Source organism: Pezoporus flaviventris, unplaced genomic scaffold (genome assembly GCF_033815535.1).
Source record: "Pezoporus flaviventris isolate CSIRO_AGI_PZ_B2104156 unplaced genomic scaffold, CSIRO_AGI_Pfla_v1 ptg000082l, whole genome shotgun sequence".
NCBI lineage: Eukaryota > Metazoa > Chordata > Aves > Psittaciformes > Psittacidae > Pezoporus > Pezoporus flaviventris.
Window position 1 is genome coordinate 1,725,383 of NW_026892630.1, and position 20,428 is coordinate 1,745,810.

Here is a 20,428-nt window from a genome sequence, read left to right on the forward strand (position 1 = left end):
CTTCAATACATAATAAGGCATGCAAATAAGAGGAAAAAGTATTATTTTTTCAAAACCAATTTTATATGCTGCAGAAACAGACATTTTCAGAGAACCGCAATTTGATTTGAAGGCACAATCAAGAACACCACATTGCTATACATTTTATTACCGTTATTCCAAGAACCACAATTTCAAAAGTATATTCCCTGGTAATAAAAGTGACAATTTCATTCCAACATTTCATTTCCGTCAGTTACATGATGGGTTAGGATTTCCAGGGGATAAGGACCTAGAATCACTGCTGAACCAGCACCAAAGAAAACTTCAGAATAGCACCCTGAACTAAGGAGCGTCAAGGAAGAAAAAAAGAGCCATGCACAGTTCTGTATTAGAAGAAAGGGACAGTCGATGCCCAAATATTTTTTATAAAAGCATAAAGGTTTATTCCAGTCACAAAGCAACTCTTGTATACATCCCCATACTATATAAACCAACCGTGCTAATTACTGCACGTTTGAAAGCAAGAATTCTATTACTCTAAAAAAAAAAAAAACAAAACAAAACAAAACAAAAAACCCACCCACGTTATTTTTTAAGTAAGAAAATCAGAACACTATTGTGCTATGACGTAATGCAGTCATATCTGCCTTTTCTTACCTGAAAGTCATGGCAAACGAATCAGGTTCATCTCTCTTTCTAATTAAAAAGGCTCCATCTCGAGGAATTCGCATCAGCATGTCTTCTGCCTCTCCCCGACTCAAGTTGCTATAGTACCAACTACAACAGTTAAAATGGACAAAGGATGACAAAGCTTGCCTAATGCCATTCGGTAAGAATATCAGGAAGTGTTATTAACAATAGCTTCAAATATTACAAGAAAAATTATGCATTAGATTTTCTCCATCTTGCCACCTGTGACAGCAGCTTATTACAAGACATTGTAACACAGCAGCTTATTTTGGATGAAAGAATCAAGAACATATCAGAACACCTTGTCTGTCTGAAATCATAAGTCTGCATTTCTTCCTTTCAGTAGGCCATTCAGTTTTCAGTAGTTTATTCAATTTTGACATGGTAGATTTAAGGAAAACCCCAAACACAGATAAAGAAGAAAACACCAGGTATTTGTATTTTTCTGTTTTTTTTCACTGTAGGGATACACCTATCTTGGATTTAATGAGTCTTTAGTGAAGTTATGGCCACTTATACTGGCAGTACATCTCAACCTTATACAGAAAGGCAGAAAAGGCCAAACTTGAAAATACTCTCCTCTCTCAATGGCTTCCAAAGTTATATATAGGTGGTCAGTGACTCCCAAATCTCAGGGCAGGGGAGCAAAAAAATAAGTTTAAAGTCACAGATCAGTATTTAACATGCAAAGGAGATTTACTTTTTCTCATTGCAAAGAAACAGAACAAAGGGCAGTGATTACACTGTCAGCAACCAAGAGCAAGCTCTGCTCAGGATCTACAGCAGGCAAAGGCCTGTTGGAAATAAACTCTAAGCTGTACTACTTCCTACCAGCATGGGCCGAATTCAGCCTAACCAACTGCGACAGGGGTGAGGTGGAGGGCGGGAATAGGAAAACGAAACTGGGCTCACTGCCCCAGTAGTAGAGTTTCCACATGGCACAGATCATGACTACTTAGTTGTCAGGCCACAGCCAACTTCTAAATGTCCAAGCCAACCAATTGGGTGCTGTAGAACACAGAGTTGAGAAAGGAGGAATTGGCGTTACAGCTCTCACTGATTTTCCTAGTTGCTGCTAGTCAATTGCTTTCCCAGTGACTGCTCACTGTTGTACCAGGTTCTCACAGTCAGTGATCTTAGCATCTTTCAGGGAAGCCTGCTCCTATGACATCTGACAAGCAACAGTGTGCTCCTGAATCTGGGGAATTTTCTATGCAAAAATCAAAGACCATCTAAAACAATGCAAAGGACCCTGACATAACAGCCCTGGTTCTTGCCTTCTGTTATACATACTCTTTAGTCTCGTGAGGGCTGGGATTAGGGACTGCATCAGTCAGGCGAAGCTCAAATTCAGCACATCGTAAGTGGGCTTCCTTGTAGTGTTGAATGAGATCATAGATGCTATCAAAAGTGAGGTTGTCCGTCAGGTAGTATTTCACAGTGTCCCCATCAGTCGAAGATCGGATCCGGCAGTGCTGGACTCTACCTGACCTCCTAAAGCAATGAAGAGAGGCATAAGGAAAAGAGGTTTTATAACAGGTTTTCTTCTTTTGAAGCATTTCCTCACCTGTTCTTGGCCAACTACTTTGTGAGCTTGTGAAGAGGAAGAAATCTGTGTCATCTCATAAAAAACCCGAAGAATAGCAACAAAAATCCTGACAAGTAATATTACAGAATTGAAAACAGTAACTTCCAACCCACAATGGCTTTAAATTTGGCATACACTTATTCCCTGCAAAATTTGCTCCAACAGCTCTCTTGGTCAGAAATAAATTTGATACACTATTCTTCATACTATCCAAACCAGAAGAAAAAACAAACCCAGACTACCATAAAGCCACAGACACACACCCCAAAATTCTTTATTATTTTCCCTCTAGAGAATCTTTTCATTAAAAAGATCAATCTCTGATAATAAAGGTACACTCATGAGACTACCTTTACAGCACAGAAACCAGTAATTTATCCCTAACTTAAAGACTGAATTTTAGCCCTGAAGAAATAACAAATCCTATATCCTGACTGAGCACCAGAAAAGCTGGAGATTGAGAGAGGGAAATCAAACTTAGTCCTCTCTTGTCAACTGTAACACTTCAAATAAATCCTACTTTGCCAAAATGCACGATATTAAGACTGAAGTTTCATTTAGAAAGTAGTCTTTCACAATATCATCAATAACGTAGTAATTTTAACAACTCTTCATTCATATTTCCTCTAAGCTATAAATGTACTTGAAAAATACACACATTTTTGTACAATGCCATAAACCAAACAAAACCCACATAAACCTTTTATGACAATCACCATACCAGAATGACAAGGTGCAATCATTAGGGAAAGCTTCACTTTCCCTAACTAGGAATGTCCCATCCTTGCCACCCATTTCAGCACAATATTCCTGAAGCAGTTTCTCAGCAGTTGTTCTCCCCTCTTTCATTTTCCCATGGAACCATTTCTCTTTTAAGTGCAGTTCAGTACGTTTCACCTCCTAGACCAGAGAATAAGAGTTTTTACAATACATTTCTAATTTTATGATCTTGAAACAAAGTACTTATTACTGATATAACAATCTACTATTTCTAGAATTCAGCTTCCTAGCCCTGGACTTTCCCCTTCCACAAACAAGCCAATCACCTTCATAGTCACCCCTGACTCTACTCCCCAGACAAGCCATTTCTTTGGAGCAGTGATCAATTTTAGAGTTATTCAAATATTGAAAAAATGCAGCAATGCAAATAACAATATATATTTTCAAGGAAAAAAGAAACCTACTGCTTATTTACAGTTTCTAATCAGCTTTTCCCAGGATTCATCTGTGTCCTTCCTTAATTATTTTACTGATATTAACAACTAGGTGAATAGGTAAAATGCTGTGCATCTGCACAGAACTATGAAGCATGCACATGTATGTTAGCAACATAACAACATGCATGGAAACCTAAAAGGTCAGAACAATAAACGACCCTGAACATCACTGCTATTGCAAACCTTACTGAGTTTCATATTTCTCATGCACAACAGCCAAGTAATACATGCTTACCTATGACAAACACTTTCCAAACGTGAAACGAACATGTATTGTGCAAGAGGCGTGCTGTAATGCTAACACAACAAACCTTAGTTCATCATTCTGTCTAGTTTGAGAACCGCAATAATGTCTAGCCAAAGGCATATAAAGCCTTTGATTGCCAGCACACGCATCAGCAGCACTGGCATTTAAATACAGTTGTATTTGTACTCCTCTTTGCAAATTAGCAAAGGGAAAATGTTCTTTTATTAAAAATAGGGTTAACTGGAGTACAGTGGCAAAAAACCTTTTTAAAAGGGTTTTCTCTCCACATACACTTGTTATCTGACACACATCCTCTGCAATTTCAACACTGGCATAAAAAATATCCATCTCTAGACACTCAAATAATCTGAGTAAATAAAAAGAACATGCTTAAATAACAAAACATAGTCATCACCTTTGTTAAATCTTCATCAGCATTCTGTTCGATATCATCACTGAATGAAAGCTTTTCATCAGCAATAGCACAGTAGTGCCGAGTCCATTTCTAAAAATGAGAGATATTAAAACCATTAACAAGACAGAAGAAAACTCAACAACCACCATTTCAAAACTAGGTGTAACAATAAACAGAATACCTCTTCCCCTCATTCACATCTATTCAACTGACAAATTTTGAGAAAATTAATATAAATTTCCAGGATTACACAACCTAGTAACAAACTGCAGCAAATGTCACGTAAGTGATACCTGTTCTATTGTGTCCCACATGTAAAGTTCTCCTTGCTGGTTTTTTTCTTCTTTCTTGTCTTCCAAGTTCACGTCAATATCTCCCTTTGGCCCCAGTTTTTTGTGCTTAAAAACAAACAAACCAAAAAAAAAAACCAAAACAAAACAAAACACCATATTCATTCACATAGAATCATATAAAATTGGTCAAAATATTTCAGTATACACAGACAACAATATTACAGGAAGTGTTTCTCTCCACCTCACAGCCACCTTCTGTGATTATCATAACTACAGCTGTTCCACAAGGCTTTATGCAACAGCACTGGAATTAAAGGTTAAAAATTTAGTGGAGGTATCAGTCAAACAATGAAGAAACAACTAGTTTGAAATGAGCTCACCATTCTTCAGAGGACAGAAAATGTGAAGTAACAAATACCAAGAAATAAGGCTAAAACAAGAATCCCTCTGCAGAGAACAGGACTTAAGGAACAAAACCGAAAACAAAGTGATAAGGAATTCAGATTGAATGGGGAATTCACTGTTCTACACAAAAACTGAGCAGAAGGGAAATACTTTATGAAAAGAGGGTCTAAATTCTGCTTTCTTGAGAGAGCTCATAAAAAACAGCAGCTCAAGGGGCTGAGAATAACTTCAAACACTTAACTGCAGTTAATGATAGGATTAATCGCCTCGTATCTAGTAGTTCTCAACTACATTCAGTTCTGCATAACCTAATTTAGGTAGATTTCAACTTGACAGGCTTATCTGAAAAAAAACCCACAGGCCGCTGAAGCAGGAGTAGCCTCTGGCTGTTTACTGACAACATTTTCCAAACTAAAGCCAAACAATACAATCGGCTTACTGGCAGGTGCTGAAGCACGTAAGGGCTCTTCAACACTATTTTAGACAGGACAGAATGATATGGATGTTCTCTTGTGAAGACTCATATTAGTTTGTAATTCCCTTTAAATCAGATCTGTCATGTTATTATTCATGTGCCTATCCAACTCCCCTCTATGCTCTGCAAGGTAACAACAGACAGATTGGAGGGGAAAAAACCAAAACCTTACGCACAGAACTTTTGTACCTTATAGTGGGGTGCTATTATTTCCAGTCATACTTTAAGAGGCAGATTTAAGAGCTACTTTAAGAGCTGTATGCTTATATCTACCCTTATTTCATCTGTTCAGAAGTTTGATAACCAGGATGCAGTACTGTTATAAAAGCTGGGGAACAGAAGCAGAGACAAAAGTAATTATTATTTTACTAAAGAAATCATGAGCAGCCCACACATTCCACCTGACTTTTGCTTTGTGAAAAGTTCTACTAAAGCTTTCAAACTGAGAGACCTTTATTTGGTTATCTGCCTTATGTTGCAACACAACAGCACTGAGTAAAACATCTGTATTGCCTAGACAGTCTAACAGTGACTGCCCTCTAACAGGAGCACCCGTGTGTTTCACAAGTGGTTCATAAATTGCGTATTTAAATATAATCATAGAATGGTCTGGGTTGGAAGGGAGCTTAAAGCTCACGCAGTTCCAACCCCTGCCGTGGACCGGGACACCTTCCCTTCCCCAGGTTGCTCCAAGCCCCATCCAACCTGGCCTTGAACACTGCCAGGGATGGGGCAGCCACAGCTTCTCTGGGCAACCTGTGCCAGTGCCTCACCACCCTCACAGGGAAGAGCTTCTTCTTAATGTCTAATCTAAATCTCCCCTGTGCCAGTGTAAAGTGATTCCCCCTTGTCCTATCATTACAGGCCCTTGTAAAAAGTCCCTCCCCAGCTTCCTTGTAGGCCCCTTTCGGTATGGGAAGATGTTCTAAGGTCTCCCTGAAGCTTTCCCTTCTCCAGGCTGAGCAACCCAACTCTCTTCAGCCTGCTTTCACAGGAGAGATGCTCCAGTCCTTTGAGCATCATCATGGACCAACAGGTTGATGTCCTTCTTATGCTGGGGACCCCAGAGCTGAATGCTGTAATCCAGGTGGGGTCTTGTGAGAACAGAGTAGAAGGGGAGAATTCCCTCCCTGGACCTGCTGGTCACACTCCTTTTGATGCAGCCCAGGACGCGTTTGGCTTTCTGGGCTGCATGTACACACTGCTAGGTTATATTGAGCTTCTTGTGAATCAGCACCCCCAATTCCTTCTCCTCAGGGCTGCTCTCAATCCAGCCTGTACTTCTGCTTGGGACTGCCCCAACCCAGGTGCAGGACCTTGCAATTGGTCTTGTTGAACTTTATCAGATTCACAAATCACACTGAGCTAGTAAACATCCATTAACTTTTGTAGCTTGCAAGTAATTCTGACAACTTAATTGTGCAACCTGCAAGTACTATGGGTTTTATTTTAATGAGAGGCACTATTTGGGGGGAAAAAAAAAGTTAATAATACTAATTAACTTTCTATTAAAGAACATAGTTCACTCGTCTTTAAGCAGACCACACTGTGTAAGATCATGACAAGCACCTGCAGCAGTGAATCCTTCCTGAAATTTTAGCAACAACATTTCAGGAGCTGGAAGACCTTTAGGAAAGAGCTGACATTCAATCTGGCACTTGAACTAGCAACACTTATTCAAAGAAAACCAATAGCAAGCACTTTAATATGCAGTTTTACAGAATTCTGTGCAATACTGCAGAATGTTCCTAGTACACACCTAAAGCATGGGGTTTGTTGTCTGTCAACAGAAACGAACAGCTAAGCTGTGAAGCCAGAAGTAGTATTTCTGGCTCCTGCTCTTGTTTTCTTGTTTTACCTACAAGCACACAAAGTGAGCCTACCTTGATGATGATTTTTTCTTTCAGCTGGGTTGGTGATGGTAGCTGATCTGCACTGGCTTCAACAGGCTTCATTAAAAGCTGATCCCCAAATACCTCCTTGAACACTTTGGCCATGTGTCGCTGCTGCTCCACGCTACAGTGCTCTTCAATTGACAGAATGAGTGGGTATCTTTGATGGAGAAAACAAAGGTCAATGAAGACAATTTCTTTTTGCTACCACTGGTAAGGCAAGCAAAAACACAGCCTCCCTCACCCCGTCAAAGAAAATATTTAGAACAAGCAAGAAGACAAAAGGAACAGACACACAACAGTTAGTAACAGATGTGCAATCAAAGAATTATTAAGGTCAGATGGGACCTCTGGAGGCCATCCAGTCAAAACCCTTTCTTTGGGAAGGACCAGTTACTAGGTTGGATCAGGTTGCTCAGAGTTTTGTTCAGCCAAGATTTGAGTATCTGCAAGAACAACGATTCTTTCCAAGCATTTCAGACACAGTTTCAGGGCTAAAAGCACCATTATGTGACAATTCATTTCATCTCTGCTTAAAATAGTGTCTGTTTTCCTTCACATGCATTCTGAGAAAAGTCTGGCTCCATCTTCCCTACAATCATCCACTAGGTAGTGGAAGGCAGCAGCCAGACTCCCTCATTAACCTCTTCTTGAACCTAAACAAGCTTACTTCTGTGAACTTCCCTTGGCTACCATGTGCTCTGGCCCCAGTACTGAAATCTGAGGCAGAGAAAGCATCAAATACTTCAGCTTTCTCCAGTCACTAAGTCTCCTGTCCAACTCAGTAGCAGGCTCACATTTTTCTTCAGCTTCCTTTTGTTGCAATTGTAACTGCAGAAGTCTTTCTTGCTGTCCTTCATAGCCCTCAGCAATTTCATCTCTGGATGAGCTTTGGCTTTTCTAATGTTGTCTCTGTATCCAGGAAATATTTCAATATTCCTTCTGGGTAGCATATCCCTTAATGCAAGTAGGGAAAGCATCACACAGCATTCATAATACTGATGGGTCTGAATCCATAACGCATCATATATTACGGCTGTCATTAACACAATATGCCTGTGCAGACACTGTCCCATGTGACAAAATAACACTTCTCTATGTATAGCTGGTAAAGTGGAAAAATAGGACACCACAGCCTTATCTCTTTCCCAATTTTTAGGCAGTGTTTTTTTTCATGCTAAAGATATCTCAGTGCAAGTTATAGACAGGCAAAGCAGAGACGCAGATTTAAACCCAGGTTATCAGTTCAGGAGGCATGCTTTGAATTCTACATTGTCTCAGCTAAGACCTCCCTGAGAACATAAACATCACCTGACAGACTTTACTTTGTCACTTGTAGTGCTTTATCATTAAAAAGACATAACCTTCAGCATGTTTCACACATCAGTTTAACAAAAGACCCAAGCAAGGAGATAGCTTTAGGGCCCTCACTGTCTTCCTGATGAGAAAATTGTTACGTAATAGGAATTTTCCTCAAAACAGAATCTATTAAAGACCCACATTTGGCAATAATGAAAACTACTGGAATGTCATTATTCTGCTATTACTTTTTTGCTTTAGAATAGAAAAAGTTCAGAAAGTTCTAAGTGTATGAAAACAGGCTTAAGGAAAATGAATCAAAGCTTACTCAGATGCAACAAAGGCATGATCTTTGATTGCCTGTACTACATCATCAAATTTGATCTTTGTTGTCCGTGTCCATCCATGGTAAATGATGGGTTTTCCATCAGGACCATCCCAGCAATCCACTAGGAAAGACAAGCAATTGAAAAAGGAAGAGATTAAGCAGTTACCTAAATAATTCTACTACATAGAAACACCCAAATCTTTGGTGTTGCACATTCTGAGTCAGAGATTTTCATGTTCTAATAAAATATTCGAATAGATTAATTTCTATTTCTCACAGAGGAAATTAAGCTCAGTTAAGTAAGAGCAATATAAATCAAATACAATATAAAATTTTCCCAAAGCATTACCATATTGGAATCTGGGAATAAGGAATTCAGGTAGCTATATTGTCAGCATACTAGCTCACAATAATTATCCAGGGATAAATACACTCAAAAAGTGGCAAGTAGAAAGTTTATGTCTTTTGTCATTTTTAAACCTGAAACTAATTTGAGATACATTTGCATTAGCCAAATTGAACAGGCAGTAGCAAGTAGGTTGTGAAATAACACAAAATTAAAACTTTTCAATAAGGTACAGGGATGAAGATGCATATACAGTTGGTGGAAAACAAATACACAAGACATCAACTGATTTACAAGCAAGCTGAACACGATGGCAAATGGCACCAAATTACAATCTCTGTGCATTAGGCTTGTCTGTATTACAATGAAGACAAACTTATCTAAGCTACACAAGTGATTCCAGTTCAAGTCCAAGAGCCAAGACTGTTTCAGTGTACAGTGAAATAAGATTTATAAATACACTCTTAAAATTCCAAGGGAACAAGAACCACAGCACATGATTGGGGCAACAGTGAGGCATATGAAAAACAATTTAGGGAATCAGTGCTTTTTATATGACTAACTTCAGCTTCAGAAAACAAACTAGTTCTTGATTTCAATTCTTTTTTCTTTCTTGGTAAACAGGGGAAACTCTGCTTGTATGGGCAGCAAGTTACAAACCACTCCACAAAGTCTCTACTCACACTCAATACATCGACAGCCCATTCTAAGGCACCTGACATAAGCTTCTGTGGAGGATTCACTTCGAAGCTGGTCTCCTGTCAGATACCTAAGGAGTAAAAGGAAATTGTAGAAGACAGGCAGTCAATTCCAACCATTTCCCACTCACTCACTCACAACATTTTTTCTCTTGTCATAGACAGTGCATGCTGATTTTTTCTTTATTATTATCACTTTCTTTTTTACTTGTGATGGAAGAATTGAACTCTGCTGAACTTGATGCTAGCATATTTTTGAATGCACCAACTTATAGGCAGCTAAAGGCTCAATCTAAGCATCAACCAGTGCTGACACATTTCTGGAGAGGAAATCATGAGCTCTGAAACTTACCTAAACCTCATCATGCTGAGGCATAATCATGTTGGAGGGATGTGGAGGGTATTTAGAGTGATACCCACCCTATACTTCAAAATATACCTATAAGCTATATCCATATACACTTTATTTCATTCCCTGCAATATTTTATTTGTTCATCTCTCTTCCCTTTCTTTACACCTTCTTTCTTTTTATTACAGTGTTACATGAGCAGATCTCCTTCATCTGAAGATAGTCCAAATTCATAACCACATAGGTTTGTACTTGGGCTAAAGAGCTTGCATACTATAGACTGCCAAGGAAAAGGGACAGATACATACCTTTAAACACAAACTACAGAAACCAGCATCTAAGTTACTAAGCACAAAATTCTAAAACCAGTGACAATATAAAAAGGCCTTTGAAGTTCTGACTGTAAAATAAGCTAGAAATAACAAAGAGCATGGATAGCAAATTGTACTCTTCCTCTGCCTCAGGCACCTCTGCTCTAATCCTTATGCTGGCAAATAACCAAGTCCCTGATCAGTAGATGTGTTAATTTAAGGTCTCCATATTCCTTTCCTTTTCAGGACCTAATCTTTTCCACTTTGTGACACTGTAAACTATCAAAGTATCTATACACATGCACACATGACTGCCTCTTTTCCCAAGGCAAGAAATCCACTGCCCTTCAGATCACTCTAAAAGTATCAGATTTTCTCACAGGACAAGTGGAGTCCTTATGGCATTGTTATGTTCAGGTAAAATTAGAGCCGACACTAGCTCAACGAGGCTGTTGGTGCTTGGAAAAATGGAAACTCCTTCAGTAACTTTGTGAAAGCAGAGAGGCTGGAACAGTTTCAATTCAAGACTTCTTTTTATTTTTGTAACAGGATACAGGGTTTGGGTTTTCTAGCAGCTGAGCTCAGTTGTATCTCAAAACCTCTAAGATCTTAAGGAAATGGGAAAACCAAGTCCCACAGACTGTATTTGCCACATTTACATCACACTTTTGGAAGGTTTCACACACCCACATAGTGTATATCTGGCATAATTTACTTTCTCCTAACACACACTAGGTTTGTTTGAACAGGGATAGAGAATGGGACTTTTGGTAACTTACGTGTTATGAGAGGAAGAAATCCAGTAGTGAGACAAAGGATTATTCATGTCTTGCACATCTATTGAATCATATTTCTCATCCCAAATACTGTTTTCTTTTGCAAAAAGGTAAGTAAGGAACTACAATACAAAGAGAGATACTGAATTTAAATGTTTTTGCCTCAAAAGACTAGAAGAAATCCAGTGTAGCAAAAGAAACCTATTAACAAGAAAGAAAAGTCCAAGAGGAGCTACTAGGAAGTATCACTATCTTACCTCATCAACAAAGAGAAAGGGTTCAGCAGTTTCTCTCATAGTGTCATCAATAAACTTCGTCATTCGTTCTCGGACTTTACTGAGATCGTGTGCCCAAGATTCCTTCAGACAATAATAATATAGTAAAACCTTTAGAAGTGGTGTTATTCTATATAAAACTGTATGAGGAACAGGGAGACCTACAAATGTGACTTACTTCTCCTTTATCTAGCTAATTTACTGCCAATATACTCGTGAATATACTTCCTCTGCGAAGTCTAAGGGAGAAAAATAAGATCTCCACCTAAGTACCTTTATAAAGATTTGAGGCCCACAAAATACACACTACTATAATCGCTATCATTTCTAAGTGCAATCTGAACTTTCTTTTAATACAGCGAAATACAGAGAAAAAGAAAGTAGAAAACTTATACAGGAAGGGTAAGTCTCACTTTTCAATTATATATGCAAACCTGGAGGGTAGCAGCACCTAACAAATAATGCACAATCCTCTCCCATGGTGTCTATGCTAAATAACATTAGAGAAGACTGTAAAGACACAGTTCCAATCTCCATCCATACTTATTTGCTTGCTGACATGGGACATTGAACTGGCTCCATTCAATAGAAAATCACCTTTGACTGGAAAGTAGGCAGTCAGCTCAGCTTTTTATGTAAGAGCTGCTAAAATGAGGCCATGGCCAAGGCACTACCCCTGATGTACCTATGATGACAGCTGTAACTAGGCCAGGCTATCTTCTTTGACATACATCTAGTGTTCATTTCTATCCTTGTCTGTTTATCTACATGACTAAATGGAGATCAGTTAAAACCTTATTTACTTTGTCCTCCCTCTCGTCCTCCTGTGCACCTTCAGAGTCTTTACATAAATGAAAAATAATAGTTCTTATGAACTTCAGTGGCAACAAAGTATTTGTAAGGCCCAGTGTCACAGCTGACATTAATCATATTCTATGACACATCACATTTCTTTTTAATGGACACAGAATGTGCTCAACAACCTCAAGAAAAAGAACTCGGAATTACTGCAACATTCTCACCTGCTGCTCACGTAGCAGGAATCTCTGGAAGTCATGGAGATGAACTGCTGAGGCATCTGGACGGTCAGTATTTCTTAAAAAAAAACCAAAAAAAAAAACAAAAGGAAAGTGAAGGAAAGAAATAAGAGAGCAAGTGTCACCAGATGTTATAGCAGAAAATTACAACAGATTTATATCTTGGGTTTACAGTATAAATGTGCTGCCACCACCAAGAAAGTTTTTACAATGTCAGTAGGATATTGTAATATTGTATTATCTAATTACTGTATTTTGAGCTTTTAAAGAAGCTTCCTGGATTCCTGATGTACTTTTGAAAGTGATTAACTGGGAAGAGTTAAGTACCAAAGTTCACCTTCCTGTATGCAAAAAGCTGTATCATTTCATTTTACCTACTAAAGCAGCAGAACACAAAAACAGTGATGTAATTAAAAGGCAATCCTGCAGTGTTATAGAGAAATGTGGAAAAATAATACAAATTAAGAGCCTCACCCAAGAATGAACACAGAGGAATCCTTTTTGAATTCATCAAGAATCTTAAAACAAACAACAAAGGGGGAAAAGATAAATAATAAAACAATATGCAATTTTCTGTCTAATTTCATCTAATAATATCCATTGGTTTGAGAAGGGGAAATATATGCCTGTCTCTTCTAGAGAAGCTTCACAGAAGTTGGCAAGATGCATTTTTAATTAAACACATAGGAAACATACTGCCAAGGCTGACAACTGCACTTCAGGCCTTTCAGTGTGAACACATGCAATGCTGAGGCAAAAACTTGCTGTTGATAACACACCTTCTATACACAGACAAGTTAAGTTTCTTGGGAGCTTTTATTGTTTGATATCAAAAAAAAAAAGAAGGAACTACTTATTACCCATTACATTTATTCACGTGAATATAAAACCTACATTGCTTCCAGCTTGGCACAGCATAGTTACAGATCACAGGAAACTTACCAACTGGCCCAAAGCAGTTGTTGAGCAAATTGAGGAGTTTCTTTGAAACGATGCACAAGGGATGATAACAAGAGTTTAAGGAAGTCAGATACCCTCTTTACTTGGCGTTTCACTCTTCAGCTTTTTCTGCTTAAGCTAATTAACTAGACTTTCATGGCCAAAACTAAAACCCTGACAGTAAATGGAGACTCTTTATTACTTCACAATAATTTCAGCATTGCTTTTAAACAGCATAACAAAGCTGTATGCAAAAGAAACAGTACTGACTTTGACTACTGAAGCTTCTATTTTAACAACTAGTTGAACAACAACAAGCACATCATCAACAGACATTTATGCAAGTAATTTCAAAATCTGCGTTTCACATAGATTTAAAGGCTTCCTGACTTTCAGAGTCACTAAACGTATGCAGTTTCCACCAGCTTCATGAATCTGTGCAATGAATACATGGAAAGAGTAGTCAGACAGTTGCTGAAATGTTATTCCTCAGAATTCCCACCTCCCAAGACCTGTCTGATGCATGTCTTGTAATGGACTCACCACTCATAATCTCCAAGCATGAGAGAAAATGAGAACAATTGTTGTTACTTGATGCTCAGGATAAATCTGATTTACAGAATGTTTTAGCAATAAAAATATTAACACAAGTATGGAAAACCCTTGTTCCTATCAGTAGAAGGGCTAGCCAATTAAAAGACACTCTACATCCTGAACAAACGCACAGTTTCAAGTTATTCCTAAAAACCCCATTATACATGTGCATATCTGTACTGCCAACACACAAGAAGCAACACAAATAACTGAGTCGTTATCTTAAGACAAATTGCTGACGGTGACTTATCCACACTTCAAGAACAGGACTATACTCTTTTTCTATTACAAGAATGGGGGGAAAAGGAAATCAGTAACTAACAGAAACAAAAATAATCAGCATTAACTCTATTCTGATCAAGCACTTTAATAGTCTGAAGACTACTTATGAAAAAGCTTACCGATTTCTGTTGTTCAAACATGATTTTCTTGTAGAACAAATGAAACTGTTCAAAACTAAGCTCTTCCTTATGAGCACCTATTTCCTACAATAGAAAGCAGCACAGAGAGAAATTAGAATTCCCCGAACTGCATTTGCAAACAGTAAACAAGTTACTCTTACTCCAGCTGCCACCCTCTCATGCATTCTATTTTACTCCATTTGTCTTAACCCCTTAGGATTTTTTTAATTTAGTTATTTTTTTAAGAATACAAAAAAGTAAACATATTGTTGGTTTGTAACCTAGTGCTCCCAGCCCACATCTTTAGCCTTGCATTTTGTACCCTGATTCTGTTTCCACTAAAAACAGTGAAGTAGTGCCCCATTTAGTCATTGTTAGCTGGAGCAACAGAAGCAAGAATGTATGCTTTAAGGGTGGAGAGTTGGAAAGCAGGAAAAGGTGGGGATATTTAAAATTCCTGTAGGAATGGAAATGACTTTCAGAGGTTACTCATATTAGCACAAGTTGGAGTGAATGATCAAATTGCGAAAAAAAAAAACAAAATATTCTTTTTTTTATATATATTAATTTTAAAAATAAAACACTTTCCTATGCACTTGCACAGTATCAGCTGAAAATGCAGTGCTGGCTTTGGTCAACCAAACAATGAAAAGAAGGAACATTTATGCCTATATTTTCTTATAGCCTTGGATATAGGCAGAGCCAAGCTGAGAAATTAACTGATATAATTTATTTAACCATACACAGTAAGAAGCAAGAATATAGGCTGCATCCTGAAAAGAAATAACACCAAACAGATAGAAGTTATCAGGTAGTTACCGCAAATTTATCCTTCAAGAACTTCATGCTGCTCACTTTGAAGTTTACTTGGGGAAGGACAGTTTTCAGCTCTCTAAGACTGATACTGAGGAAAAAATAAGGGAAGGAAAAAAAGTATATCAAAACTCCAGAGTCCTGCTGTATCTAGTCAGCTACTAAGATCTGCTATCAACCCTGTGAAATACTCTCATTTCCATTGTGTAGAGAGGGAAGGAGGCAAAGCAAGAAGGAACTTAGCCAAAGTCCATGCCAAAGCCAGATTAGAACTCAGGAAATTCCTGGCTTTCCACCTTGTCGCCAGACCTCTGGAAAAAAAACACTGCTTTTAGGAGCAAGAAAGAGCACTCTGTTTGTACCCTAAACACCAAGCACAAGCAATTTCCTCAGGGAAAACAAGTGTAAGCCAAAACAAAGAACTGGGACTTCATCAGCACTGGAAAAAACTCAGCCTGTGAAACAGGACTTGCCTGGAAGCCTAACCTTTACAATTAACCTCCCTAGAAACTGCAACACTAAACACAATGAAACTCAGCACAAACTCCTTTCCTGAATTTTTCTGAAAGCATGAATCACCTATCAAGAGAACAGAAAACTGCCCTCCACACAGTGCAAGCCCCCCTTGATCCTAACTGGACTGCCTGGTAGTGCTGAAACAATGCTAAAGCAACAAATGAAACCCTTTCAGTAGACCCATACTGTCAGTCACTGCTCTACCCTAAGATTAGCTTTTGCTTCATGATCCCCACCAACATGTCCCTACTGCAGGGCTAGTTTTCCAATACATCAGGAGGTATAAGCCAATATCCCATAAAAGGATGGTACTTGCGCCTTCACCATTCTGGCCAGTTTAGGAAACACTGCTTTGAAATGGCTCCTCAGCTCACACTAAAGCCAGGTGCACAATGCCGCAAGCTGCCTGCAGAATGGTGTTATTTCCTGCAGTAATACAGTCCTATTCACACAATGAAATATCATACTTTATTTTGCTTTTAGGAAAAGGCCTGAATGAGAGGAAACACATGTACTTTTCTATACTGAATTACACCTTAGAATAAAATGCATGTTGCAGACAAAGAGCAGAATCATGGTAAAGTAACAGATGTGAGAGAGGAGGGGCTAACACTCTCCCCAGTGTCGCATGGTTGATAGCAATGCTAAGAAGTATGCAGCTGAATCCACTGAGGTAAAAGCAAGTCTCCTTCGCTGTTCGAAGAGCTACAAACCCACATCACACACGGACCTGAAGCAAACTACTGAAACGCAAACATATGCAGCTGCACAGCACACTGGGAGCTATAACCCATGGGACTTCCTTCACATGAGAAGCACCAGGTCAGAGGTGATTCTTTGACTTGACTATTCTAATATTGTGCTTGAATATGTGGGAAAGAGACAAACCCATTTAGCCAGGCCAACTGCTTAAAGATAAATAAATAAATAAATATTTTGCCCTTATTCTAAACCATTAACTTGGCTTCCTTCTATCTGTACCCTCAATGTATCTTCTGTATACCAGTAGCCTCCTTCTCCTCTTCCCTAATATCCTCAGTTATTTCTTCAATCTCCTCTTCCTCTTAATATTCTGTTCTGTTCTCCTCAAAGCTCTGACTCCTGAAGGAAAGAATTCAAGTTATTGCTGGGACAACCCTGTCTCTGGATATATCTGACACTGCTGCTGTGACCAGTTTCAAGCTAGATACCATGCATACCAGCCATGTTCAGGCCATGCTAGGACTGAAACAAGGCTAATTACTAAAACATCTGCCATGATCTTTGGCAGCCCATGTTGAACGTTGCTTATGCACTTTCATTGTTATGAATGCCCAAACAAGCTTTTAAAAGCTGGTTCCTATCTGTCTACATTAGAATGTAGTCACTCCAATGCACACATGGTTCAGTAATGAAGGAAGAACTGGCGGCACAGCTGCACAGGAATGCTCACAGCAGGTTATACAGTCCAACCTGCTGGGCTCCAACTTGGCTGAGAAAGGGCAAAGACCTCTATGAAGCAAACAAACTAACATGCCTGCACAGATGAGCTTAATCTCTACAGTAAGACTGGAAGAAGACAACTCCCTTCTCTCATTCTGGCACGTTAATTCTAGGCAAAAAAACAAAACTATATATTTTTCATCATTTGCTTCATTATACCACATGCATGAACATGAGTGAGTGCTATGAACACACTGTGTTTAGCAAAAGGCAAAACTCAAGTTGTTAAAGCAAGAGCAAATACTATTTTCAGGGCTCTTATTTCACATATTAGACAAAAAATATTTATTGCTTTTCATTCATGTTAGAGCCTGCAACAAAAGTTCACTAAAAACATACTGAACAAAGAGAGAGCTTCTTACCTGTTCCTTCTAGTTTGATCAACAGAATAGATCTGCTTTCTCAGCCAGCTTGTGGAAAAGAGGGAAAAAAGAAAAAAGGTTTAATCTAAGAATTATAAAGAAAACACAGCCAATGAATACCAAAATCCACAGAGGAAATTCAATGGAAATACTTAAGAGTCATAAGATACATCTCTATAATAAAGCAAAACATTTCCAGTGTAGCATCTAATGATTCAGCCACTTTTATAACAAGTCTTTGTAAATATATACTTTTCTGCTTAATACTTTTTAAAGCCACATAAACAACACAGGAAGGGTGGGCAGGATAGAAGCAAACGAGCAACCAGAAGCTGTAAAAATCTAAGTGGTAAAGCAAGACAAAACTTCAGCTAATATAGAGTAACTCCATCAAGTCAAGATTTATGCCAGCTGAGGCTGCTGGCTCAAAGATATGTTAGATGAATAAAAATTAACAATAAGGAGGGAAGGAGTTTAGAGAATCCTAAAGAAAATCCTCATTAGAGTGTGTGTCCCTATTAGGTGCACAGCAAAATACTATTAGCAGCATTAACAGTAAATACACAGACATGCATATACACAATTTTGATCTAAAATGTCACTAGTAAAGCTTATCCTCAGCCTCTACAGGAATCACTCTGCTACACAAACACAGCCTGGAACCCACTAGCACTTTTTATAGTAGCCTGCTGCATTACCATGGAGTAGATGAGAATAGATAAGAATACTGTCTCCCCAGCTGGAACAGCAAGCAGGTAAAGATAATATCAATGTCAAAGCCAAAACTGGTCAAGTAGCAAGCAAGAACAGGGTATATCCTCACAACAAGTAAAAGCAGTGACCACAAACAAAAATGTCAGCAGTGATAAAAAGCGATCAGGTACAGAGATAGTGTTAAAGAGCCCTTCAACAAAACTGGCACTCTCAGCATAAGTAGTTTCACGTGCAACTTCCTATGAAGCATTAAGGGCGCAGTTCCACCATCATATGGCTGGATGCTAAAAAAGATAGCCTCAAAAAAAAGCTCATTTTCAACCTGGCTCTCTGAGTCAGCTGGTCACATTGCCATACAATGCATTTGGACATCTACTAAAGCAAGCCTACTGTGACTGCATAAGACACTTCAATTTTTCAAGAAGTCAATGCACACTAACACCAGCTATTTTTGTGATCTCATTGAGAGACTTTTGGTTTGGTGTAGGTATACAAAGTAAAGTAAATTGCAAGTCTGCATTAGTGGATGGAGCAGAGTGGCATTCCAGAACACATATATAGCAAAATAGACAATGAATTTACACATGAGCTTTTCTGTGTCGTACGGTAACTGGAGAGTAGTTGTTTCTTTCAGATTTTCCACTTCCAATTCCAAAGAAACGTCAAGTCTCATGAATTGAAAACATGTCCACATACCTCTCCGTGATCGCAGGTGTGGGAGCACTAATGACCTCTTGATACAAGATATTCAAGCCACACAGCCATTTATCAGCATCATCTTTAGAGTCAGCTGAAAAAAATAATACGCTATGAGAAATGTTGAAACAAAATCAACACAAAACCAAGGCACAAACTTGGGATGTTTAGACAAACCCTAGTATGTAAAGTGGTTGATGAATCTTTCTCTTTAATAAATCTCATTGCATAGCTTCACATCGCTAATGATAAAATTAATAAAAACAGCATAAATTTGGGGGTAGGATGTTAACTCTGGAAGCTCTGACAAGAAAAAGACCTTCTTTTAGAAGTCTGTTTCTCAGGGTATGCAAGTTTCAGTATTTCAGCACAGAGACTACAGAAGTGCTGGTGAGCTCCTGCAGTAACACAGTCAAATTCATTTTCTTTTCTCCTACCTCCCAGGTGCCAAAAGCCCAGGGACCTAGATGTAAAGCAGCTTGAAGCACACAGCAGAACTCAGTGTGGTGTAGCATAAAGCTAGTTCATTATATTCCAAGCAACCAACAAATAAATTGTAAAGTACTGGCTTTTGATCGACAACCACTTCATGTCTGTCCTAACCTTGCCTTTAAACACAAATTGTTCCAGACTACACTTAGGCAAGAGGAAGAGGAAGGAAGCAATGTACAAAACTGGTGTAGCTTATAGAACACATTTAATACAAGTTTAAAAAAGGTCTAAAATTCTTTACCCAGCCAAACACCGGAAGCCAGATACATCTTCCTCCCAACCTTACAAATCAGTTTATCACTGCCTTGGGTTTTTTAGGTATAATTTGCTTTTTCATTTCCCAAACCAGAAGAGTCCTCCACATCATTTAATGTGATCACATTTGATACTGCTTTGACCTAACACAACCAAGATGATGAACTTGGTGTGCTGGGTATAGCCTTCCCTGAGGAATACCACAGTTAAGCTGAAACCACCTTTTGGGCCCTTAGATGAGATGCTGTCATTACAGCCTTCAGCTGGGAAAGTCCATTCTCTTTAGCATGCTGGTTCTAAAATTTCATGAAGGCATTTTCAATTAAACCAGTTCTGAAAAATTATTTTCAGCAGGAACTGTAATCTGTGCAATTCTTTTAACTGCCTTCAAAGCAAAACAGTTTCTCAAAAGATGAAGGTTACATTTTATTTAAACATACTTTCAAACAATGCTTTATTCCCCAAGGATGAAGCTAGAGCCTAGCCTCAGCTCCCCATGGAAATGTTTTCCAGTTTGTTACAATTTCGGAAAGAACACTC

The 20,428-nt window shown here is 38.6% G+C and overlaps 1 protein-coding gene across 2 annotated transcripts in view; it reads right to left on the bottom strand.

The window, feature by feature from the left end:
- Positions 1-20,428, bottom strand: part of PLCG2 (phospholipase C gamma 2) — a 72,443-nt gene that overhangs the window by 36,592 nt on the left and 15,423 nt on the right. For both annotated transcript variants that reach the window (XM_061475060.1, XM_061475059.1), the window contains exons 3-18: positions 19,142-19,235; positions 17,732-17,779; positions 15,378-15,462; positions 14,559-14,642; positions 13,099-13,142; positions 12,610-12,682; positions 11,570-11,671; positions 11,316-11,434; positions 9,861-9,946; positions 8,832-8,952; positions 7,196-7,364; positions 4,433-4,537; positions 4,140-4,229; positions 2,982-3,160; positions 1,966-2,166; positions 640-759 (exon numbers count right to left, since the gene is read on the bottom strand). In XM_061475060.1, coding sequence (XP_061331044.1) covers positions 640-759; positions 1,966-2,166; positions 2,982-3,160; positions 4,140-4,229; positions 4,433-4,537; positions 7,196-7,364; positions 8,832-8,952; positions 9,861-9,946; positions 11,316-11,434; positions 11,570-11,671; positions 12,610-12,682; positions 13,099-13,142; positions 14,559-14,642; positions 15,378-15,462; positions 17,732-17,779; positions 19,142-19,235 — 1,720 coding nt within the window. The remainder of the gene's footprint in view (positions 1-639; positions 760-1,965; positions 2,167-2,981; positions 3,161-4,139; positions 4,230-4,432; positions 4,538-7,195; positions 7,365-8,831; positions 8,953-9,860; positions 9,947-11,315; positions 11,435-11,569; positions 11,672-12,609; positions 12,683-13,098; positions 13,143-14,558; positions 14,643-15,377; positions 15,463-17,731; positions 17,780-19,141; positions 19,236-20,428) is intronic.